Source organism: Panthera tigris, chromosome D1 (genome assembly GCF_018350195.1).
Source record: "Panthera tigris isolate Pti1 chromosome D1, P.tigris_Pti1_mat1.1, whole genome shotgun sequence".
In the NCBI taxonomy this organism is placed as follows: domain Eukaryota; kingdom Metazoa; phylum Chordata; class Mammalia; order Carnivora; family Felidae; genus Panthera; species Panthera tigris.
The window spans coordinates 95034479-95057239 of NC_056669.1; the positions used below are offsets into that span (position 1 = coordinate 95034479).

At 36.1% G+C, this 22761-nt stretch overlaps 1 protein-coding gene across 3 annotated transcripts in view; it reads left to right on the plus strand.

Moving 5' to 3' along the window:
• Positions 1-22761, plus strand: part of TTC17 (tetratricopeptide repeat domain 17) — a 125361-nt gene that overhangs the window by 30742 nt on the left and 71858 nt on the right. For all 3 annotated transcript variants that reach the window (XM_042959364.1, XM_042959362.1, XM_042959363.1), the window contains exons 6-15: positions 1853-1962; positions 2590-2734; positions 3220-3359; positions 4769-4929; positions 6608-6720; positions 8706-8852; positions 10925-11040; positions 11197-11362; positions 12563-12640; positions 12776-13000. In XM_042959364.1, the coding sequence (XP_042815298.1) occupies positions 1853-1962; positions 2590-2734; positions 3220-3359; positions 4769-4929; positions 6608-6720; positions 8706-8852; positions 10925-11040; positions 11197-11362; positions 12563-12640; positions 12776-13000 (1401 nt within the window). The remainder of the gene's footprint in view (positions 1-1852; positions 1963-2589; positions 2735-3219; positions 3360-4768; positions 4930-6607; positions 6721-8705; positions 8853-10924; positions 11041-11196; positions 11363-12562; positions 12641-12775; positions 13001-22761) is intronic.

The following is a 22761-nucleotide window of genomic DNA, read 5'->3' on the forward strand; positions in this document are numbered from 1 at the left end:
AAGAAAAAAGAAAAAAGAAAAAGCCAGAGACTGTGCTCACAGAAGGTCTTTTGTTCTCAGAAAATAACCTGCCTAGATTGTTTTTGTCTAGAGAGTGATTTTTTTTATTTTAAAGATTTTTTTTTAATGTTTTTTATTTACTTAGAGAGAGTGCATGCAAGCGGGCAAGGGGAAGAGAGACTAAGCACCCCCAAAATAACTACTTTAAAAAAAATTTTTTTAATGTGTATTTATTTTAGAGAGAGAGCGCGTGAGCTGGGGAGGGGCAAAGAGATGGAGACACAGAATCTGAAGCAGGTGCTTGGCTCTGAGCTGTCAGCACAGAGCCAGATGCAGGGCTCAAACTCATGACATGGGATATCATGACTTAAGGTGCTTAACCAACTGAGCCACACAGGCACTGCAAAAACAACTACTTTTTAAATAACTATTTTTAAAAGAAAACAATTTGTCCTTATAAAAAAATTCAGACTTTATAAAAGTCTATAAAAGAGAATGAAAAAAACCTCAGTTAATTACTGTTTTATAATAAAATCTTCTGGATCTTTATTTTTATGCACCTTTATAGTTAAAACACTTATTTTCATAAAATAAATTTTTAATAGTGGCATTTTGGGCATCAAAGTGTAATCATATTTTTAAGGCCCTTTATATAAATGTTGTCATACTGTCCCTCAGAAATGCTGTACTCACCAACTTTTCTACAGTTAATATCTGAAGTTATACAGTGTAGCCAACCATGAGTGTTGGCATTCTATTTAATCTGTGCCAATTTGTAAAAGGAAAATTTGTGTCTCTTTTATTTCTATTCTTTGATTACTAGCCATTGTTTCCTATTTCTGAATTGTCTGTTCATGTTTTGGGCCCATTTTCTCGTGCATTTTTGTCTTTTTAGATTTTTTAGGACCTCTTTATATATTAAAGATATTAAACAGTGGGTGTCATATGTATGTTTCTGTTTATCTTAAACTTTATGACTGTTTTAAAAAACTTAATTTGACTGTTTTGCACTGCTGAGTTTGAATTTTCTCTACATGGGCTTGAACTTATTTACACTGAGTTGTTTGTAGTGATCCAGTTTAGTATCTTGACCTCTGTGTGGTTAAAATTTAGGATATGTTACGAGATAAAAATCCAAGCCACAGAAGGAATCTGAATTTCTGTTTAACTTCAGTAACTGATCCACTTATTACTCTGTACTGAAGACATAATGTTTTAGCAGTATTGGTTTGCATTACATTGTGAACACACATGACTAAAGAACGAAATAAAAGGGGCACCTGGCTGGCTCAATTGGTAAAGCATGTGAGTCTTGATCTTGTGATTGTGGGTTCAAGCCCCGCATTGGGTGTAGACATTACTTGAAAATAAAAAATCTTTAAAAAAAAATTCATCTTTTACAAAAGCATAAGCTTGTCATTTGCTTACATATGTACCTTCATTCAGATATTAAATTTGTTAACTTCAGGAATTTCACATTAGAACAACTGGCATTTCTAAGTAGGTTAGGTCCTAACTTCTGAAATCCTGAAATAGGAACCAAGAAGTTGGGGCCGGTTGGCGGGCTTTCAGCATAATTCACCCCTTGGAGTGATAATTTGGAGTTGAATAGTCTCTCTGTGGAGATGACACCTTAATGCACTTTGCTCCTGATGATGATCAGGAGGCTTTTTTGGCAGGTGTAGTTTATTTGTCCTTTGTCCCCTGCTTTATCACTGCTGTAATGTCATGTTCTTCTTCATATGAAGTTTCAGAAGAGACAGAATAGTAAAGGTGCTCACTTTGAACATTCTAAGTCGAAGAAAGTGTGTCGAGTTGTGTTTGATGGTCATTTTATTTGTTTCATCTCTAGAATTCTTCCTCATGGGTACTGTATAACATGGCTTCATTTTACTGGAGAATAAAGAATGAGCCATATCAGGTAGTGGAATGTGCCATGCGAGCACTTCACTTCTCTTCCAGGTAAGGTTTCTCCCTTTCTGGACTGCCTGAGTCTCCACATAACTCAGGACTGTTAAAGAAACAATGCATAAGAAAACAGTATGAAGAAGCATTCTTTTGTACTTACACTTTCCTCTATCCCTATTCAAAGAATTTAGTCCCATCACAAAAAAAAAAAAAAAAAAAAAAGACCAGTGTCAAAAAGCTCAAAGTTCAAATATATTATTTGTTCAGAGTTCAAAATTCAAAGTTTAATAATGTTCTTCTAATTTCCATTAAGGAAAAAATATATAATATAGACACACTCTGATTCACTTGAGACTTGAATATAAGAAACTTGCCTGGAGGAATTAGCATAAATTAAATTTTTCTCAAAACAAATAATAAGCCCTAAAAATATTTTAAAATCATAAAATGTCTGCAGACCTTATTTTTGTGGCAAAATTTATAGCTATCAGATTGAATAAGCACCATCAGTTATGTAAAAATGAAACAGTATGATTTTCTTAAGTTATTTTCTCCATCTATCAGTATACTCAAAGTTAAGTTCAATAACTTCAAATGTAATTTTCCCTTGTCAAATAGTTATGTAATCATATACAGCACATGCTTCTTTCCTAACGTCTAATTATGCCTCTCCTCTTTTAGGCACAATAAAGACATTGCTCTGGTCAACTTGGCAAATGTTCTGCACAGAGCTCACTTCTCTGCAGATGCTGCTGTTGTGGTCCATGCAGCTCTGGATGACAGTGACTTCTTCACCAGCTATTACACTTTGGGAAACATATACGCAGTAAATACAACGTTTTTGTTTTCATGAGCCAAACCAGTTGCTATTTTCCTTTCTTTTTTAAATAATTTATTTCCAGTTAAAAATTACCTTTTTTCCTTCCTCTCTTGGTCTGAACAAGAAAAAGCGAATGGAAATGAAGAAATTAGGATGAAAAACCTCAACACAATAATGTATCATAATTGTCTTAGCCTCTTGACAAAAAAGAAAAATAATTAAATTGATAGTAATATTAAATTCCTGCAGAGTGCACCTCTTAAGCTAGTTATACTTTCTAGTTATCTTATACCATATCTTATGTTGTAAATTTGGTCACTGATCAAAAATAACGTTCACTGTAGAGTAAGATGTAAGTGTGAGCTCATAAATCATTAGGAGATTTGGACAGATCCAGCCAGGCCGTGGCTGACGTTTTTCCTTATGTGTGTGTGTGTGTGTGTGTGTGTGTGTGTGTGTGTGTGTGTGTATGTTTGTTTTTGTCTCTTCAGATGCTGGGGGAGTATAACCACTCAGTGCTCTGTTATGACCATGCTTTGCAAGCCAAACCTGGGTTTGAGCAAGCTATAAAGAGGAAGCATGCTGTCCTGTGTCAGCAAAAACTCGAGCAGAAATTGGAAGCTCAACATAGGTAATTGGAAAAGACAATTTCCCTGAAGCCCTAAGTTAGACCTGTGTAGGGTGATGTCAGTGTTAATTTGTTCATTAGAATTAAGAAAAACGTCTTCATTACTGCTAGTCCTGTCCCTTTTCTCTAGGTGTAGGAAGCTCAGCACAATTCAGAGGAGTCTTTAATAGCATGGATTCCAGGAACTAGAGAATCTTTGCCATAAATTCTGTCATTTTAGATCTTTACACTTTTGACCATCGATTGCTTTTATGAAGTCAGATGGATTGGGGTGCTCTTGAACACTAACTCTATTATGTTTTCATTTCCATAGAATGCATTGTCAGTAAAATCACTTGCATGTGCTATATTTGATCTTTCTCCCCTTTAGCTGCCTTGTTGGGTTATTAAGTTAGTTAAGTGATGTTGAGAAACATCATTTGGTGCATATTTTAATCAGATTTCTATAAATTGTACAGTAATGAAATTCTGTTGTGGTTGGCCCTTGCAGTATGCTTAATTTAAAAAATGTATTTGATTCCATAAATAGTAGGGCCAGTTAGGAAACCTCACATAACTCAAAGTGAATTGTTCTTCTCTTAAGAAAGAGAACATTGAGGCTACTTTGATTATCAGAAAACTAAATGGACATTTGGAACTCCTTAAATTACTGTATTTGGTTATTTTCCAGTCAATTTAAAGCATAATGTGGTGAAAAGGAAGGAATGACCACTTACTTGTTTATACCTGACTTCTGTTACACCTGTTCAGAACTTGTCCTGGCTGAGTGAATTGGTTCTCTGTGTAAGCACAGTCTGTACAGCTCCTAAATCTCCATATGTTACAATGTAATAGGTAGAAAGGATTTTATGACTAAAAATGATCAGGCAGCTGATCTATTGATACCAGGTGGTAGAAAATATTTCTTTCTAAGCCAGGCTTCTATGGTTTTTCCCAAAATCACAAACCCAAGGAGCTAGAGTTCAAGGGCTAGGTACCGTTGGCCTTTTCTGTTAACCTTGTCTTTATGCAGAATCAAAAGAAAAGATGGTAAGGAGGCTTTGAATGTCAGTGGAACTAACACAGACTTTGTGGAGGCAAATAGTTGTTGAGATGTAAAATGTTATAGTATATTGTTTTATATCTTTTGGGTACCTGAACCATCCCAACACACCATTTAAAGTCAGGATAGTTCTACTTAAGGGGAAGAATTTTGCATCCATCTTTTTTACCCCCAAGTTAACAAACGACAGGTTTATTTTACCCCATTATTTTGAACTTGTGGTACAGTGGTTGTAGGTTAAAAGGAAAAAAAATTTTTTTTAAGGAAAATAGTAATCATTGCTGATGACCACAAAATCTATGCAGTAAGTGTGTTTAAAAATTCAATTTTAAAGCTCTATAACTTTTTCCTGGTGTTGAAAAATGTTAAGATCCCTCCAGCGAACACTGAATGAGTTGAAAGAATACCAAAAACAGCATGACCACTACTTGAGACAGCAGGAGATCCTAGAGAAACATAAGCTGATTCAGGAGGAGCAAATCTTAAGAAATATCATCCATGAGACACAGATGGCAAAAGAGGCACAATTAGGTAAGTATTGATTCCAAATAATTGAAGACAGGTTAGGAAGTTCACTTCTAGCATGTTCTACGTTCATAACTTTTGTGTAGCCTTAAAGTAGTATAAAGTTGTGGTTTACGACTCCCCTCAGTCTTAAAAGTGAGTCCTCATAGTGGGTATACCAACAGACCTGGGGAGCTGGTTTCTAAAAAAGCTGGACTCTAGCTTTTTTAAAATGCACATTTTAATGTAAAAAATTTTTTAGATCCTAGAAGTCTTAACAACAGTTGTTTGGCCAAGTGCATGCCAGTCTCTTGGAGATCTTTTTGAAATGCAGGTTCTGATCAGTAGGTCTGAGGTAGGACTGAAGATTCTGTATTTCTAACAAGCTCCTCCTATTGGATGTCTGTTGCTGCTGGTCTGAAAACACTGTGAGTAATGTGGCCCGGGCCATATATCAAGTAAACACAAGCCAGACACTCCCTAGAAACAAAGCATCCACACACTCCAGCCAACACAAACTAACTTTTATTTTCTTGCTCCCTTAAAAACAAGTATTTTATTTTAAAAGATTTTAGACTGGTATTTGTCTCAAGCAGGAATTCTTAACCTGGTTAGTTTCAGGAGGTTCTAAATCCTCCCCAAAATTATATGCAGTAATGTGTGTGCACAATTTTTTTTTTTTTTTCCCTGGGAAGAGGGCATATAGATTTTATTAAAACTTCTTAGAGTCCAGGGGCGCCTAGGTGGTTCAGTCGGTTGAGCATCCAACTCTTGATTTCGGCTTAGGTCATGATCTCAGGGTTTGTGATTTTGAGCCCCTCATCAGGCTCTGTACTAACAGTGCGGAGCCTGCTTGGGATTCTCTCTCCCCCTATCTCTCTCTGCCCTGCCCCTCCCCCACAAACGCTCATGCCTGCGCGTGTCCGCATGCATGGTGTCTCTCTCTCTCTCTCTCTCTCTCAAAATAAATAAACTTAAAAAAATAAGAATTATTAAAACACAAAACAAAAGAAAAACTTCTTAAAGCCCATGACCCAATAGATCCACTGTCTTAAGGGCACTTGGGTTGACAGGATATCAGTGACTTGGTTATATCCAGAATGTCTCATTTCTGATAAAACCCATTGGGAGTAGATCTAACAGCTAGACACCAAAGAATAAATTAATAGAATCCCTTATATTATATGCTTCTCCCTTGATAAATATATTGATCTGGGAGGCCTCTTAATCTTTAAACCTTAGCTGTGACCATTTAAAGTCCATTATACAATCCATCTAACAAGTTTTCTTTGCTTTTTTGCGTGTAAGGAGTGTGTTCAGTCCTTGGGGTTATTTACTGCTTGCTCTGTACTGCAATACAACCAGAGCTCTTAAACATATAAATTTAAAACAAAAACATGAAGTAGATAAAGCAGACTGTCTCCAGAGAGATGGCAAAAGTCCCTTAAAACAGTGTAATTAATGATTTTACAGCCATAGAATGTAATTGCCACAAGATGCTTTGGTGATTTAGCCCCTTTGTTTTTATAGGTGGAGAAACACCCTTCTTTAGAATGATTTAATTTAGTTAACCATTAGTTTCCCTGTGTAAGCACACCCTGTGTAGGTACTCTACCAGGCTCTGACACCAAATGGCATAGACTGAGGAAACCATGTTGGCATTGCTGATCTTTCTCCACAATGGTAATTTCCTTTCTTATTCCAGGAAATCATCAGATATGCCGGCTGGTCAACCAGCAGCATAGTTTACACTGCCAGTGGGACCAACCTGTGCGCTACCATCGTGGAGACATTTTTGAAAATGTGGACTATGTTCAGGTCTTTTTCTTGGTCTCTTCTAGTTCTTATAACTTTGCATATCTAAGAGTAATATTGCTTCCCCCCACGCTTGATTCCTTGTATATTCGATCCTGAAAATTTGTGAATAATTTAAGGTTGAGTATGTTTATGAAGTCAGATTTTATAGATAATACTCATTTGCTTCATACATGACGTTTCCAGATCCCCCAAGTACTAGCTGTAATGTCTATTCATGTGTCTTTATTTCTTTTCTCCTTTACCATGAGAGCTTCATTGGATTGTTATTAGTATTTAACTCAAAGCCTTCATCTCCCCCTTTTAACTTATTGGAGTAATACCAGTAATTTAAAATTTGGGAAAGAGTAGCTGTGGTCTTTCCTGAAGTCATCAGTCCAGTTATGTTGCTTCAACTAAAAACTTTAACAAAATGACCATTATCAATAGAAAATTTTTATTAAGCCGTATTTCTACATGCATGTGTGTTTTCTCTTTCTGTTTCTGTTTCTATGTATATCCATACACATACATGTACTTATATGCATACATATATGTGTAGTCATACACACACATACAATCCTAGCCTAATTGGGAAAAAATAATACATAATTATAATGATTCCAAATAGCATCTAATTGGTGCTGTTATAGATAGCAAACACAACCAGAGTTCCAAGTATCATCCACAAGGATGTTGGAAATAAAGTAACACGTTATCTTATCCTATCAAAATCTTATCATGTCTTTAATCATAGATCTAGGAATTTCCAGAGATAAGCAGTTAAATAATTAAAAGATTAAAACAGCTTCTAGGGGAAGACAAACTGTGAAGAATTAATACACTTTAATCTGAAAAACTCCAGACCTCATTGAAAAAAAGAAGCAAAAATTAAGAGGCCATTTAGGGGAGAAGTAGTATAGGGACCACAAGCTTCCTGTGATTTGTCAAGTAGGTGCTAGCAGTATCCCAGGTTTTATTTTCAAAGGACGATAAGACTTACACCTCTGAGATTATAGCTCCCGGCCTTGAATCCAAGCATTATTTTAAGGGGAAAAAAGGGAATATTTATAAATGAAATAGACTAAAACCCAGGTAACTTTGGGGACATACCATTGGAAGACTCCCCTGTACCAGTGTAGCATTGAGTCTTATATATCCATAGGTTACATCTCCACTATATAGTGAAAGAATCCATTCTTTTCTACTCCCTCCCATACTGGTCCCATTTTCTTATCTAACAAGGTTTTAGAAATACACAGAAGCTGCGGTATCCTGTAAGAATATCAAACATTGATTTACCTTGGTTTGGAGGAAGACTGTATTTATATTTGGAGTTGATTGTGTAATAGTTATAATGCCTAAATCATAGCTATATTAAACTCTTGAGCCCTTTTTTAAGTTCCGTTGTTTCTACCACAGCACACGAATTTTAAAATTTTTTTTTTTTTTCAACATTTTTTTATTTATTTTTGGGACAGAGAGAGACAGAGCATGAACGGGGGAGGGGCAGAGAGAGAGGGAGACACAGAATCGGAAACAGGCTCCAGGCTCCGAGCCATCAGCCCAGAGCCTGACGCGGGGCTCGAACTCACGGACCGCGAGATCGACAGCACACGAATTTTATAGAGTAGCAATCATTTTAGTCTAGGTAGGGGAGGGGAATAATGAGCCAAACCTCTAGATAATAAGCTCATCATTAAACCTAAAAGAGACTAAATCATGAAAAGGAAGTAATGGGACAATAAAGAAGGGAAGTAAAGAATCCATGCCATTTTCCTCATACCCCAAGGGCATAGTTGATTGAGAATCGCTAACTATGCATTTTCTAAGAGAATGGTGTTGGGACCTAGTTCTGAAAATATAAACATCTGATTGCTTTGATACTAACCTACTTTCAGATTTCCTACTGGGTTTGAGTATTCACTAATATTTTGGGTTAGGTTAAATCTTAGTCACAACTTCTTTCCTGCTTCCAATTTGATTGAACTGTTCTTTTCATTTTCTAGTTTGGTGAGGATTCATCAACCTCCAGTATGATGTCTGTGAATTTTGATGTTCAGGCAAATCAGAGTGATATCAGTGATTTGGTCAAGTCTTCTCCTGTAGCCCATTCCATTCTCTGGATCTGGGGCAGGGATTCTGATGCATATAGGGTAAGAGAATGATAAAGGAGTTTTCTCAGACAAGATTTTTTAAAGCTGTGACCCTCACCTTCATTGATTAATATGGTCCCTATCACTGTTCAGCTTAGTTCCACAAACACTTATTAAACTTCTATTAAACAGAAGCCATTCTGCTAGGTAGCAGTTTAGCAAGACACAGGGTATGTCTTGAGGTCTTCTTCCAATCAAATGGGGCATATAGACACCCTGATTTTAGTTTAAAACTTTGAGCTCTGAGTATAATTACCAACCCTAGAAAGTTTCTAAATTTGACCTAAGTATATGCTCACATATACAGTTGACCCTCAAACAACATGGGGGCTAAAGGGGCCAAACCCCCATGCAGTCAAAAATCTGTGTATAACTTTTGATTTCCCCACGACTTAAGTACTGACAGTCTACTGTTGACTGAAGCCGTACTGACAACATAAACAGTAGATTAACATGTATTTTTTGTTGTAAGTATTATATACTATATTCTTACAATAAAGTAAGTGAGAGAAAAAAGATTAAGAAAGTCATGAGGAAGAGAAAATACAGTTTTAATACTTGCGCTGCATTTATCAAAAAAATCCACGTGTAAATAGACCTGCATAGTTCAAACCTGTTATTCAAGAGTCAACTGTATTTCACTTTAAAAAAAAATTTTTTTATTTTTTAGGGAGAGAGAGACAGCATGAGCATGGGAGAGGGGTAGAAAGGGAGAGAGACGGAGGGAGGGAGGGAGGGAGAGAGAGAGAGAGAGAGAGAAAGAGAGAGAGAGAGAGAGAGAGAGAGAGAGAGAATCTTAAGCAAGCTCCGTGCTCAGTGCAGAGGCCAATGCAGGACTCAATCCCACGACCCTGGGATTATGACCTGAGCCGAAATCAAGAGTGGGATGCTCAACTGACTGAGCCACCCTGGTGCCCCTGTATTTCAGTTTTTAATCAGCATTCTTGTATCAAGCTCCCAACTGTGTGTCAGGTTGGGACTATGAATACAGTACTCAAGCTCTTTGCTGGAGCTTACATTCTGCCAGATGATATAGGTAATAAGTCAATAAGTGTCTTTCTAAGCTAGCTAAGAAATAAATAATCTGAGGACAGATACCATATATTTTTTATTCACTATTAAATTTTCAGAATTTAATCAGGTTTTTGTTCTAACAATTAATATGACCACTTAGATTTAGTTATATGTAATACAAATTCTCCAGAGTTTCATAGCTTCAAGATTTAAGTTTAGTGGGACGCCTGGTGACTCAGTTAAGCATTGGACTTGAGCTCAGGTCATGATCTCAAGGTTCATGAGTTTGAGCACAGAGCCTGCAGATCCTCTGTCCCCCTCTCTCTCTGCCCCCTCCCCCACTTGTGCGCTCACTCTCTTTGAAAAATAAATAAACATTAAAAAAAACAGATATAAGTTTAGTAAGCCTCTGATGTATGTTATTTATATTTAGAAAAATGAACATTTTACAAATCAAAACTTTGGCATTGGCAAAGAAAAGGTCTTAGTTCAGGGGAAGTAGTTTTCTGTGCCAGTTTTATAAGCTTATATATGCTTTCAGTTACAAATCATAAACTCTACTTCAAATTGGCTTAAAAGATAATATGCCTCATATTATAGGACGTCCATAGATTAGAGCAAACTTTGGTTGGTTCAGCCCAGTGATATGATCAATTACCCATTTCTTTCCCTTTCAATTTACCATCCATAGTATTGGTTTCATCCTAAAGCTTGTCTTCCTCATGGTCATGAGGTGACAGCCAGCAGCAACTGGAGTAACATGTTCTTTGCTCCTATGTGGCTAAGAGACTTAGACTGGCTTTTCTTTCCCAGAAGCCCCAAGCAAGCCTCTCCTTGTATCTCATCGGGCTCAGCTGACTTAGCCCAACCCTGAACCAGTCTTAAGACCAACACTCTTCAATATAAAGAATTTTACAGTCTACCACTGTGTCTACAATTATCTTAAAATACTAAATTGTTCAAACTATCCTAGTATATTTATGTTCTTTTGAAAGTTTATTTAGCCTGTTGAAATACTGAATCCAAAGAAATTTATGAGAACTTTCTCTCTTCATTAGGACAAACAGCATATTCTGTGGCCTAAAAGAGCAGATTGTGTAGAAAGTTATCCGAGAGTCCCTATTGGTGGGGAATTGCCAACGTATTTTCTGCCTCCGGAAAACAAAGGACTCAGGCAAGTGCTGATGGATTTGGCAAAGCACTTGATTCTGCATGATTGTCATCTGGCAGTTCTTTGAGAGCACCATCCTTGGACTTGAAAGGTTAAGTCTTTATCTTGAAATCACCCAAACTTTGAAAATATGAATCTTGTTCCTTTTTCTTGTGCCAGGATCCACGAACTCAACAGTGATGATTATTCTTCAGAAGAAGAGGCCCAAACCCCTGACTGTTCCATAACTGACTTCAGAAAAAGCCAGACTCTGTCCTACTTAGTCAAAGAATTAGAGGTCCGCATGGATCTGAAAGCCAAAATGCCAGATGACCATGCACGAAAAGTAAGGCTCACTTAGGCTGGTGTTTATTGCCGTCCATACTGGGTGACTTCACAAGCCTCTTAGGCAGAACAAAAAATTGGTAGTTGTTGAACTTAAAGTTTTTAAAACTAGAGATAGAGTTACAGAATTGGTGAAATCATTAAGAAGACAATCATGCCGTTGAAGGTGCTTCAGGGCTACTGTTTACACAGACCACATAAGCACTCTCTCTAAGAGTGCTACAAAGATGAGCAACACAGAACTCTGTTTAGTTAAATGAAGCTCATCTACTGGAGGCCATTCTGACCACTTCAATTTAGTGGTCAAGCCTCCAGGAATTTATATAAATTGAAAGCTTGAAGATTCTCTTTCTGGCCTTATCAACCTGCTCTGGCCTTATATGAGGTCCTTAGAAGTTTGTATGAATTACAGCCACCTTACAGACATTATAGAGAAGTTCTGTTAAGCTTTGTTCTTTAATTCCTACTAGTTAATGTATAACTAGGAATGTTTTATTACTGAATATAAATTCTACATTCGATACCATTCCATTCCATAGATACAAATGAAAAAATTACTTTTTTGGCAGAGAAAACACGCCATCACAATAACCTTTTTAAAAAGTCAATTTTAAAACTGAACAGTTACTACTTACAGTCAACAAACATTTACTGAGGCAGAAAACATTATGTGCCAAGCACTGTTTGGAATACTAGGAAAGGTAAATAGACCATGATCCCTACCGTAGAGTTGCTCACAGTTGCACAGATGTTACAGGAACATAGAGCAATTGAGATCCAGTGCTTTTCCCACTAGAAAAGATAGAAGATTTTTTATTGTATCAAGTATTAGATGCTTTTGTCTTTTGAAAAATTTCTCTTTTGATTTTGGACACTTATGTTGACTTTAATGGGGTATGGTATATCACCTTAATAATGTATGTGGTATACAACTTTTAACATGTTTTAGTTAAAGGAAACTAGGGTATTCATATAAGCAGGTCAACACCTGTTGGTATGTTGATGACCTCATGTTTTTATATATGTATGTGTGTATATATATGTGTGTGTGTGTGTGTGTGTATCTATATATATGTTTATAAATATCTATTCAAATTAGCTGTTCCTGAGGAGCTCAAGTCAAGACTGCTATCTGTAGAATTCTTTCAAATGTCTTCCCTGTTATTTTCAATTGAGTCAGTCTTCCTTTTGATGTTTTCAGATTTTGCTTTCCCGTATTAATAACTATACTATCCCAGAAGAAGAAATTGGGTCTTTCTTATTTCATGCTATTAATAAGGTAAGTCACCTACTTTAGACATCTGAAATTTAAATGCTTAGTAATCGTAATTAAAAGTTAAACTGCATGCACTAAAAATCTGTCAGAACAAGTACTATATTCTTGCATTAACTGAGGTATTTTGGGTTTTTTCAGCCAAATGCTCCTGTCTGGCTGATACTCAATGAAGCTGGACTCTACTGGAGAGCAGTAGGAAACAGCACGTTTGCTATTGCTTGTCTTCAGAGGGCTTTGAATTTGGCTCCACTTCAGTACCAGGACATTCCTCTTGTGAACTTGGCCAACCTTTTGATTCACTATGGCCTCCATCTTGATGCCACTAAGCTGCTACTTCAAGCTTTGGCCATCAACAGCTCTGAGGTGAGGTTTTATGTTCGTAGCTCCAGGTACTGTGTCGTGATAGCTCAAATTCAGAGCACGATTTGTATTTTTCCGGGGAGGGCATAAAAAAAAAAATCTCACATATTTTTCAGAGCAGAATTTGCATATTTTGAGATGGCATAAAACAGATTTTGTTTCATTTTATTTCTGATGTACTCATTTATTTTTTTGTACTGATTTGTCTTATTTTGTACAAATGTAGAATCATGCTAATTATATTTTTCTGTATCTTGCCATTACAGCAATATATCCCTGATATATTTTAGATGTATTGAATTTCTTTTTTCTTAATTTTATTTTATTTATTTATTTATTTTTTTCAACGTTTTTAATTTATTTTTGGGACAGAGAGAGACAGAGCATGAACGGGGGAGGGGCAGAGAGAGAGGGAGACACAGAATCGGAAACAGGCTCCAGGCTCCGAGCCATCAGCCCAGAGCCTGACACGGGGCTCGAACTCACAGACCGCGAGATCGTGACCTGGCTGAAGTCGGACGCTTAACCGACTGCGCCACCCAGGCGCCCCATCTTTTTTCTTAATTTTAATTCCAATGAAGTTAACATGCAGTGCTATATTAGCTGTACAATGTAGTGATTCAACATTTCCATACATCACCAGTGTTCATCACAAGTGCACTCCTTTTTTTTTTTTTTTAATGTTTATTTACTTATTTTGAGAGAGAGAGAGTGTGAGAGCATGAGCGAGCACAGGCGAGCATGGGGCAGAGAGATTGGGGAGTGGGGGAGAGCACATGCATACTTGTGAGAGCACAGGGGAGGGGCAGAGAGAGGGAGAGAATCTCAGGCTCCATGCTGTCAGTGCAGAGCCCCATGCAGGGTTCCATCTCCCTAACTGTGAGATCATGACCTGAGCCAAAATCCAGAGTCGGGTGCTCAACCGAGTCACCCAGGCGCCCCTCAAGTATGCTTCTTAATCCCCATCATCTATTTCACCCATCATCCCCCTGCCCACCTCCCTTCTGGTAACCATCAGGTTGTTCTCTATAGTTAAGAGTCTGTTTCTCGTTTGTCTCTCTCTCTCTCTCTTTTTTTTCTTTTGCCTGTTTGTTTTGTTCCTTAAATTTTACATTTGAGTTAAATCATATGGTATTTGTCTTTCTCTGTCTTATTTCACTTAGCATTATATCCTCTGTCTTCATCCATCTCATTGCAAATGGCAAGATTTCACCCTTTCTTATGACTGGTTAATATTTCATTGTGTATATACACCTCATTTTCTTTGTCCATTCATCAATCAATGGATATTTGGGCTGCTTCCATATCTTGGCTATTGTAAACATCAACATAGGGGTTCATATACCCCTTTGAATCCCTTTGAATTAGTGTTTTTTTTATTCTTTGGATAAATATCCAGTAGTGTGATTACTGGATCATAGGGTAAGGGCTTTTTTTTGGTTTTTGTTTTTTTAATGTTTTAAGGAACTTACTATTTTCCGCAGTGGTTGCACCAGTTTGCATTCCCACCAACAGTGTACAAGGGTTCCTTTTCTTCACATCCTTGCCAACACTTGATGTTTCTTGTGTTTTTCATTTTAGTCATTCTGATAAGTGTGAGGTGATACCTCATTGTGGTTTTGATTTGCATTTCCCTGATGATGAGTGAGGTTGAATATCTTTTCATGTGTCTGTTGCCCATCTGGATGTCTTCTTTGGAGAAATGTCTGTTCATGTCTTCTGCCCATTTTTTAACTGGATTATTTGTTTTTCGGGTGTTGAGTTGTATCAGTTCTTTAAATATTTTGAATACTAACCCTTTACCAGATATGTCATTTGCAAATATGTTAATTGTTTGTTAATTGTTTTGTTAATTGTTTGTTAATTGTTTTGTTAATTGTTTCCTTCACTGTGCAGAAACTTTTTATTTTGAAGTAGTCCCAATAGTTTATCTTTGCTTTTATTTCCCTTGCCTCAGAGACATATCTCGAAAAATGTTGCTATGGCAGGTGTCAGAGAAATTGCTGCCTGTGCTCTCTTCTAGGAGTTTTATGGTTTCAGGTCTCACATTTAGGTCTTTAATCCATTTTGAGTTTATTTTTCTGTATGATTTAAGAAGGTGGTCCAATTTTATTATTTTGCATATACCTAACCAGTTTTCCCAATACCATTTGTTGAAGAAATATTGGATATTCTTCCCTGCTTTGTCAAATATTAATTGACCATACAATTGTGGGTTTATTCCTGGGTTTTCTATCCTGTTCCATTGTGTATCTCTTTTTGTGCCAATACCATACTGTTTGGATTAGTACAGCTTCGTAATATAATTTGAAGTCCAGAATTGTGATTCCTCTAGCTTTGCTTTGCTTTTTCAAAATTGCTCTGGCCACTTGGGGTCTTTTGTGGTTATATATTAATCTTAGGATTTTTCTAATTCTGCGAAAAATGCTGTTGGTGTTTTGATAAGGATTGCATTAAATGGGTAGATTGCTTTGAGTAGCATAGACATCTTAATAATATTTGTTGTACCAATTCATGACTATGGAATGTCTTTCCATTTCTTTTTGTCGTCTTCAGTTTCTTCCTTCAGTGTTTTATAGTTTTCAGAGTACAGGTCTTTCACCTCTTCAGTTAGGTTTATTCCTAAGTATCTTATTATTTTCGGTGCAACTGTAAATGGGGTTGTTTGCTTAATTTCTCTTTCTGCCGGTTCATTATAGTGTATAGAAGTGCAACAGATTTCTGCACATTGATTTTGTATACTACAGCTTTACTGAATTCATTTATCAGTTCTTGTTGTTTCTTGGTGGAGACTTTAGACTTTTTTATTTTATTTTTTTAATTTACATCCAAATTAGCTAGACTTTTCTATATATGGTATCACGTCATCTGCAGATAGTGAAAGTTTTACTTCTTCCATACTAGTTTGGATGCCCTTTATTTCTTTTTGTTGTCTGGCTGCTATGGCTAGAACATCTAGTACTATGTTGAATAAAAGTGGTGAGAGTGGACATCCTCATCTTGTTCCTAACATTAGAGGGGAAGCTCTGATTTTTCCCATTGAGTATTATGTTTCCTGTGGGTTTTTCATATATGGCATTTATTATGTTGAGGTATGTTCCCTCTAAACCTACTTTGTTGAGGGCTCTGATTGTCAATGGATATTATACCTTGTCAAATGCTTTTTCTATGTTTATTGAATTGATCATATGGTTTTTATTCTTTCTCACTGATGTGATGTATCATATTGATTGACTTGCAAATACTGAACCACCCTTGCATCCCAGGAATAAATCTCACTTGATTGTGGTGAATGACTTTTTTAATGTATTGTTGGATTGAGTTTGCTGGTATTTTTTGTATCTATGTTCGTCAGAGATCTTGGCCTATAGTTGTCTTGTGTGTGTGTGTGTGTGTGTGTGTGTGTGTGTGTGTGATTTATTTTAAATGACTGAAATTTATAATTACGTGGTTAATTTACTTGTAAGAACTGATGTTTAAATAAGAATGATCTAGCTACTGGGGCGCCTGGTGACTCAGCTAAGCGTCCAACTTCTGCTTAGGTCATGATCTCACCGTTCATGAGTTCAAGCCCAACGTGGAGCTCTGTGCTGACAGCTCAGAGCCTAAAGCCTGCTTAGGATTCTGTGTCTCCCTCTCTCTCTCTGTCCCTCCCCCACTCATGCTCTGTCTTTCTTGCCTTCAAAAATAAAAAACATTAAAAAAAATTTTTTTAAAAGAATGATATAGCTACTAAAGATATACTGCTACTTTTTTGTCAATCTGAAACATCTGGTTCTTTTTTTATCCTTCTCATCACAGCATGCATGCTGCTTAATATTATACTGTTTTACAACTTTAGTTTATAGATGTCTTTTTACCAACTAAGCCAGAGCACAGTTTAAAGGTTGTATTGATAAGAATAGGTAAATGGATAATATTCATGCCCTGAACTTTCCACATGCAGGCCATGGAGTTAATCACTCCTGTGCAGTTAGTTACTTTTGTTCATAGTTTCTAAGATACCACTTCTTTTTCCATATTTTAACATCTCTGAAATAAGGATGCATGTTACAATTGATGACATCTTAGTTTGATAAAATACAGTTATAATAAATACATAGTTAAACTGCTTTTATACCCAGTGTTTAACTCTTTGTAAATTTTATATCCAAAGAAACTTTTAGAAGAAATGTGCCTGAGTGGTTTACGTTTATCTGTGGTATTATTAGAACTAATTTTTTTTTGAGTATGAGAAGAAAGTATTGCCTGTTAAGAATTTCCTTTTAAATATACAAATTCGCAAGTGGATTTTAAGTGAGGGTTTACAATTGCTATACTATACAACAGGCCAAGTGCCAAAAAAGTATAGCAAATATTTATCAAATGTTTGCTGTGAGCCAGGTGCAGGTACAGTGAGAACAGATGCTATATAAAAGGGATGTGATGATTGGGCACCCAAAGGAAGGCTAACACAGTTGTATTCCCCCAATACTTGTTTCGCTTTCTACTGCCACCAGCTAAGGCAATCAGTATTCTTCTAAAGAAAAAAGAACTCCCTTAGAGATTAGTTGTGGTACTACAGTAATAATAAAAAGATAAATCAGTGGATCAGAGTAGATATCACAGAAATATACCTTAATCAGCACCCCACCCCCAAATGTCAACATTTGGAAATAATTCCTGTATTTCTTCTAACCAAATATTTCATAGTGTTGCAACACTATTGTACTGGTGATCGTTAAAGATTATTATATAAAAAAGTTTTAGTACCAGACAGTTTTTATTAGCCATCAATAATGACTCTATATGAATTTATATATCACAGCTTACTCCTCACTTGTTGGATATTTAGGTTCCACAGTGCATAGCTGTTATCAATAATAATTTTCTGCATAAGGCCTTTTCTGTATTCCAGATAATTTTCTTAGGAAAGATTGCTAGCAGTGGAATTACTAAGTCAATGAGAGAATGAATGTTATGATGGCTTTGAGACAAAATGCCAAACATCTACCAAAAGATTTGGGCCAATATATATTGCCATAATCAAGGTTGGAAAATATTCATTTCCTGTGTATCGTCACTGAATTGGGCACATGAATTAACTGGTAACTTTTAATTGATTGCTTATTAGAGCCAGGCACCATAACGATCAATTGACATGTGATAATTCATTTAATCCTCAACAACAACCCTGTATGTACGATCTACCCATTTGATAGATAAACTCAAAAGGATTTACCAGAAGTCACAGAGCTTGGATTTGAACTCAGGGAGATTAGCCACAGAACTCATGCTCTTTAGCATGTATTGCCTCTGAGTAAACATTTGTAAAACAAGTTTACTTTAAAAATTTTCACTTCTATTTTGTAACATAAATTTCTTTATCCTTTAATTGTATTTTTGTTTTTGTTGTTTCCTAAAGATTTTATGTTTTTTAAGTAATCTCTACAGTCAGTGTGGGGCTCAAACCTACAACCCTGAGATCAAGAGTCACATGCTCCACTGAGTCAGCCAGGCACCCCTTTAATTGTATTTTTTTAGATACTTTTCTTCTTTTTTTTTTTTTTTTTTTTTTTTTTTTTTAGTTTTTTTAAGTTTATTTATTGATTTTGAGAGAGAAAGAGAGACAGCATGAGCAGGGTAGCGACAGAGAGAGAGGGAGAGAGAGAGAGAGAGAGAGAGAATCCCAAGCAGGCTCTGCGTTGTCAGTGTAGAACCCCATGTAGGGCCTGGACCCACAAACCGTGAGATCATGACCCTAGCAGAAATCAAAAGTCAGACACTTGGGGCACATGAGTGGCTCAGTTGGTTAAGCATCCCACTTTGGTTCAGGTCACGTTCACATGGTTCATGAGTTCAAACCCCACATCATCGGGCTCTGTGCTGACAGCTCAGAACCTGGAGCCTGCTTCGAATCCTGTCTCCCTCTCTCTCTGCCCCTCTGCTGCTCACGCTCTGTCTCTCTCTCAAAAATAATAAAAATAAAAAAATAAAAAAGAGATGCCATGCAGGTGCCCCAATTATATTTTTAAAGTAAAAGTTGTGTATGCATTTTGCTCATTTTCTTTTGATTTTTATTATTAGATTTAAGGTGTTTTCACAAGATGTGTGAAAACAAGTAGTTCTATTTTAGTTTTGCTATTACTTGTCTTCAAATAGTTGACTCTCGGGGCACCTGGGTAGCTCAGTTGGTTAAGTGTCCGACTTCAGCTCAGGTCATGATCTCTCGGTCTATGAGTTCGAGCCCCATGTCAGGCTCTGTGCTGACAGCTCAGAGTCTGGAGCCTGCTTCGGATCCTATGTCTCCCTCTCTCTCTGCCCCACTTCTGCTCATGCTTTGTCTCTTCATCTTTCAAAACTGAATAAATGCTAAAAAAAATATATATATATAAATAAATAAACAGTTAACTCTACAATATGCTAAAATATTTCCCTATGTTGTCTTCAAGACGATTTGTAGCTTTAGGTTTTACATTTAGGTTTGTAATCCATTTCAAGTTAAATTTTTTTTTGTACTGGGAGGTAGAGATCAAAGTTCATTCATCAGAGTTCATATCACATAGATATCCAGTTGTTCTAGCACCATATCTTGATAACTCTATCATTTCCCGTTGAATCACCTATCACCTTTGCTCCGAACTGCAGACTTCTTTATCCGACAGCTTACTTGACATCTCCATGTGGATATCTAAAACACACTTTAAAACTAAAGGCCCAAACTAAGCTCCTTAACATTGTTCCAATCTTTACTGCTCAGTCTTTCCCATTTCAGGAAACAGTAAAGCCTGTAGCTCAGGACAAAAGCTTGGAGCTGTCCTTCATACCTTTTTCTCTCTCAGGGTAATTAACCTTGCTAATATTTTCAAAATATTTCACTATTTATCATCATCTCCATTGCCAGGCTGTCTGATCCAAACCACCATTATCTTTTATCTGGATTATTTCATTAGCCTCCTAACAGTGTCTTTGCTTTTGGCCTTTCTCCCCTTACAGTCTCTTCACAATACAGTAACCAGTGAATCCTTATAAAAAGTCAGATGTTGTCATTTTGTCTGTTCAGATCTCTGCAGTGGCACTCCATATAACTCATAGTAAAAGACAAGAATTTATAATAGTGTAGAAGATCCTACATGACCTTATTACTTTTCTGACCTCATCCCCATGAAATCATTCCTTTGCTCATTCTGTTTTGACTACTTGGCCTGTCTGCAGTTCCTTGAGCATACTAGGCATGCTCCCACCTCAGTGCCTTTATACTTTATATTCTCTCTGGAATACTCCACCAAGATTCTTGAGAGCTTACTTCATCTCCTTAAAATCCTTTAAAATACTAACTTCTCAGTAAGTCTTTCCCTTACTACTCTATTAAAAATGGCACTCCACACCCCACTGTGGTCTACTTAATGTCTCTTCCCTGCTGTGCTCTTCTCCATCACATTTTTCTCATACTTGCGTGATACCCTCATGGTTTCGTGACACTTGACTATTAGGTCTTCTAAGGCAGTGACTTATGTTTCTTATTTTCTGCTGTATCCCCAGTGTCCAAAATAATGTCTAAAACATTAGTAAACACTCAGTAATTATTTTCTAGATGAAATGATGAAAATTCTTTTTTTTTTTTTTTTACAAAATGATAATTAGTTTATCTCAGTGTAAGATATTTGCACAACCATCATTCTGGTCATAGGAATAGACATTTGTTTCCCTATGTAAAAATATAAAGACACTTTGAAATCTAAGTCTAAATTAGAAATCTAAGTCTAAATTTGAGTTTGTATCTGGATATGAACCATTAAGTAAGATTTTAAATGTAATCTGAGAGCTACTTTGATTATACCTCTGTAATCTGGAATATTTTATACATCTTGGCTTGGTTATACTGAGACATTTTGGGTGACCTTAACAGCCTGAATCAAAAGCAAGTAGTTGTATAAATCATAGGTATTGCTTTTCATAGGGGTATATTGCACAACTTGAGAACAAAACATTCTTAGATCCTTTAAAATATTTTTAATGATAAAGTAAGTGTAGAATAAATGGTTTGTACACAAGCAAATACAAATTACCTGGCATTAGGTGTATTTCAACTGAAATGACCTAAGCCGAATACTTTGGGTTGCTTATGAAAACAGTAACAACAAACATTTGAAAAATAGAATACAAAAACTATTTACAATAGCATCAAAATATCATATATCTAGAAATAAATTCAAAGGGAAGATGTATAAGGTTTCTATACCGGATTGTAAAACATTACTAAGAAAAAGAAGCCCTAAATAAGTGGAAAGAGACACTATGTTCATGGATGGGAAGATTCAGTATTGTTAAGATGTAAAATCTCTCCAGATTGATTTATAAATTCAATCCCAAGCTCCTGGCACTTAATGCATATGTATGCATAAATGGATAAGTTGATTCTAAAATCTATGCAGAAATGGATCTAGAATAGCCAAAATATTTGTGAGTGAGGGGGAGAAAAAACAGAGTTGGAAGACTTCTATGACTAGATTTCAAGACTTGCCGTAATTAAGTCAGTATGGTATTGGCCCAAGGATACTCAAATATATCAATGGAACACATTAAAAAATTTGAAATAGGCCCCTACATATATGGTCACCTGACATATGACAAAGGCACACTAGTAGTTTAGGGGGATGGGGGCACCTTTTGGTTTTCCAGTAAGTAGTGCTGGAATACTTACTTGGATATCCCTATGGAAAAAGGAATGAACCTTGACTCCTCTCTCACTTTGTACACAGAATTAAATTGAAGTGGATCATGCACCAAAATGTGAAAGATGAAACAATAAAGCTTCTTAATGAAAACATAAAAGAAGGTCTTCATGATGTTACAGTAGGCAAAGATTTTTAAAAGCACTAACTGAAAAAAGAAGCACAAACTGTAAAATACATATTTTTATAAATATGTAAATATTTTATATATATGCATATATGCATAAATTGAACTTCATTAAAATTAAGAAGTCCTGTTTATCAGAGATACCAGTAAGAGAATAAAAAGGCAAACCCCAGATTGGGAGAAGATACTTGCAATAAATATTTCCAATGAAGGACTCATATCTAGTGCACATATAAAGAACTCTTTCAAATTAGGAAGAAAAACACAGCCTACTTTTTTTTAATGGGGAAAACAACAGGCACTTCTGAAATGAGGAAATTCAAATGACCAATAAGCACATGAAAAAATATTCAACATCATTACTGATACAAGTTAAAAACCACATTGAGATGATACTTTATCATCTCACTAAACCAGCTAAATTTAAAAGACTGGGACAATACCAAGTCAGTAAATTCTCCTACTTGCCGGTAGGAATGTAAATTTGTACGTCTGCTTTAGAAAACTGTTTGTTTGTAGCCCATAAAACTAAATATATGCCTACCTTAAGACCCACTGCGAAGTATATAGCCAAGGAAAATTAGTACGTACATCTGTCGAAAGATATTTGCAAGAATGTTCATAGTAGCTTTATTCATAATGGCCCCAAATTGGAAACAATCCAAATCTTATCAGAAGGAGAAGGGATAGGCAAACTATGTATATTCACGTGGTAAATATTGCATATCAATTTTTAAAAAAAATAAACTGATAACCCAAAAAACACTCAGTTTCTTAAGCCTTAGATATTGTACTGACTGAAAGAATCTTCAAAAGGGTACAAGATTATATACACATAAAAGGGGAATATGCTGTTTGATTCCATTTATATGAAGTTTAAGAACAGGCAGAGCTAATCTATGGTGATAGAACATCACCACAGT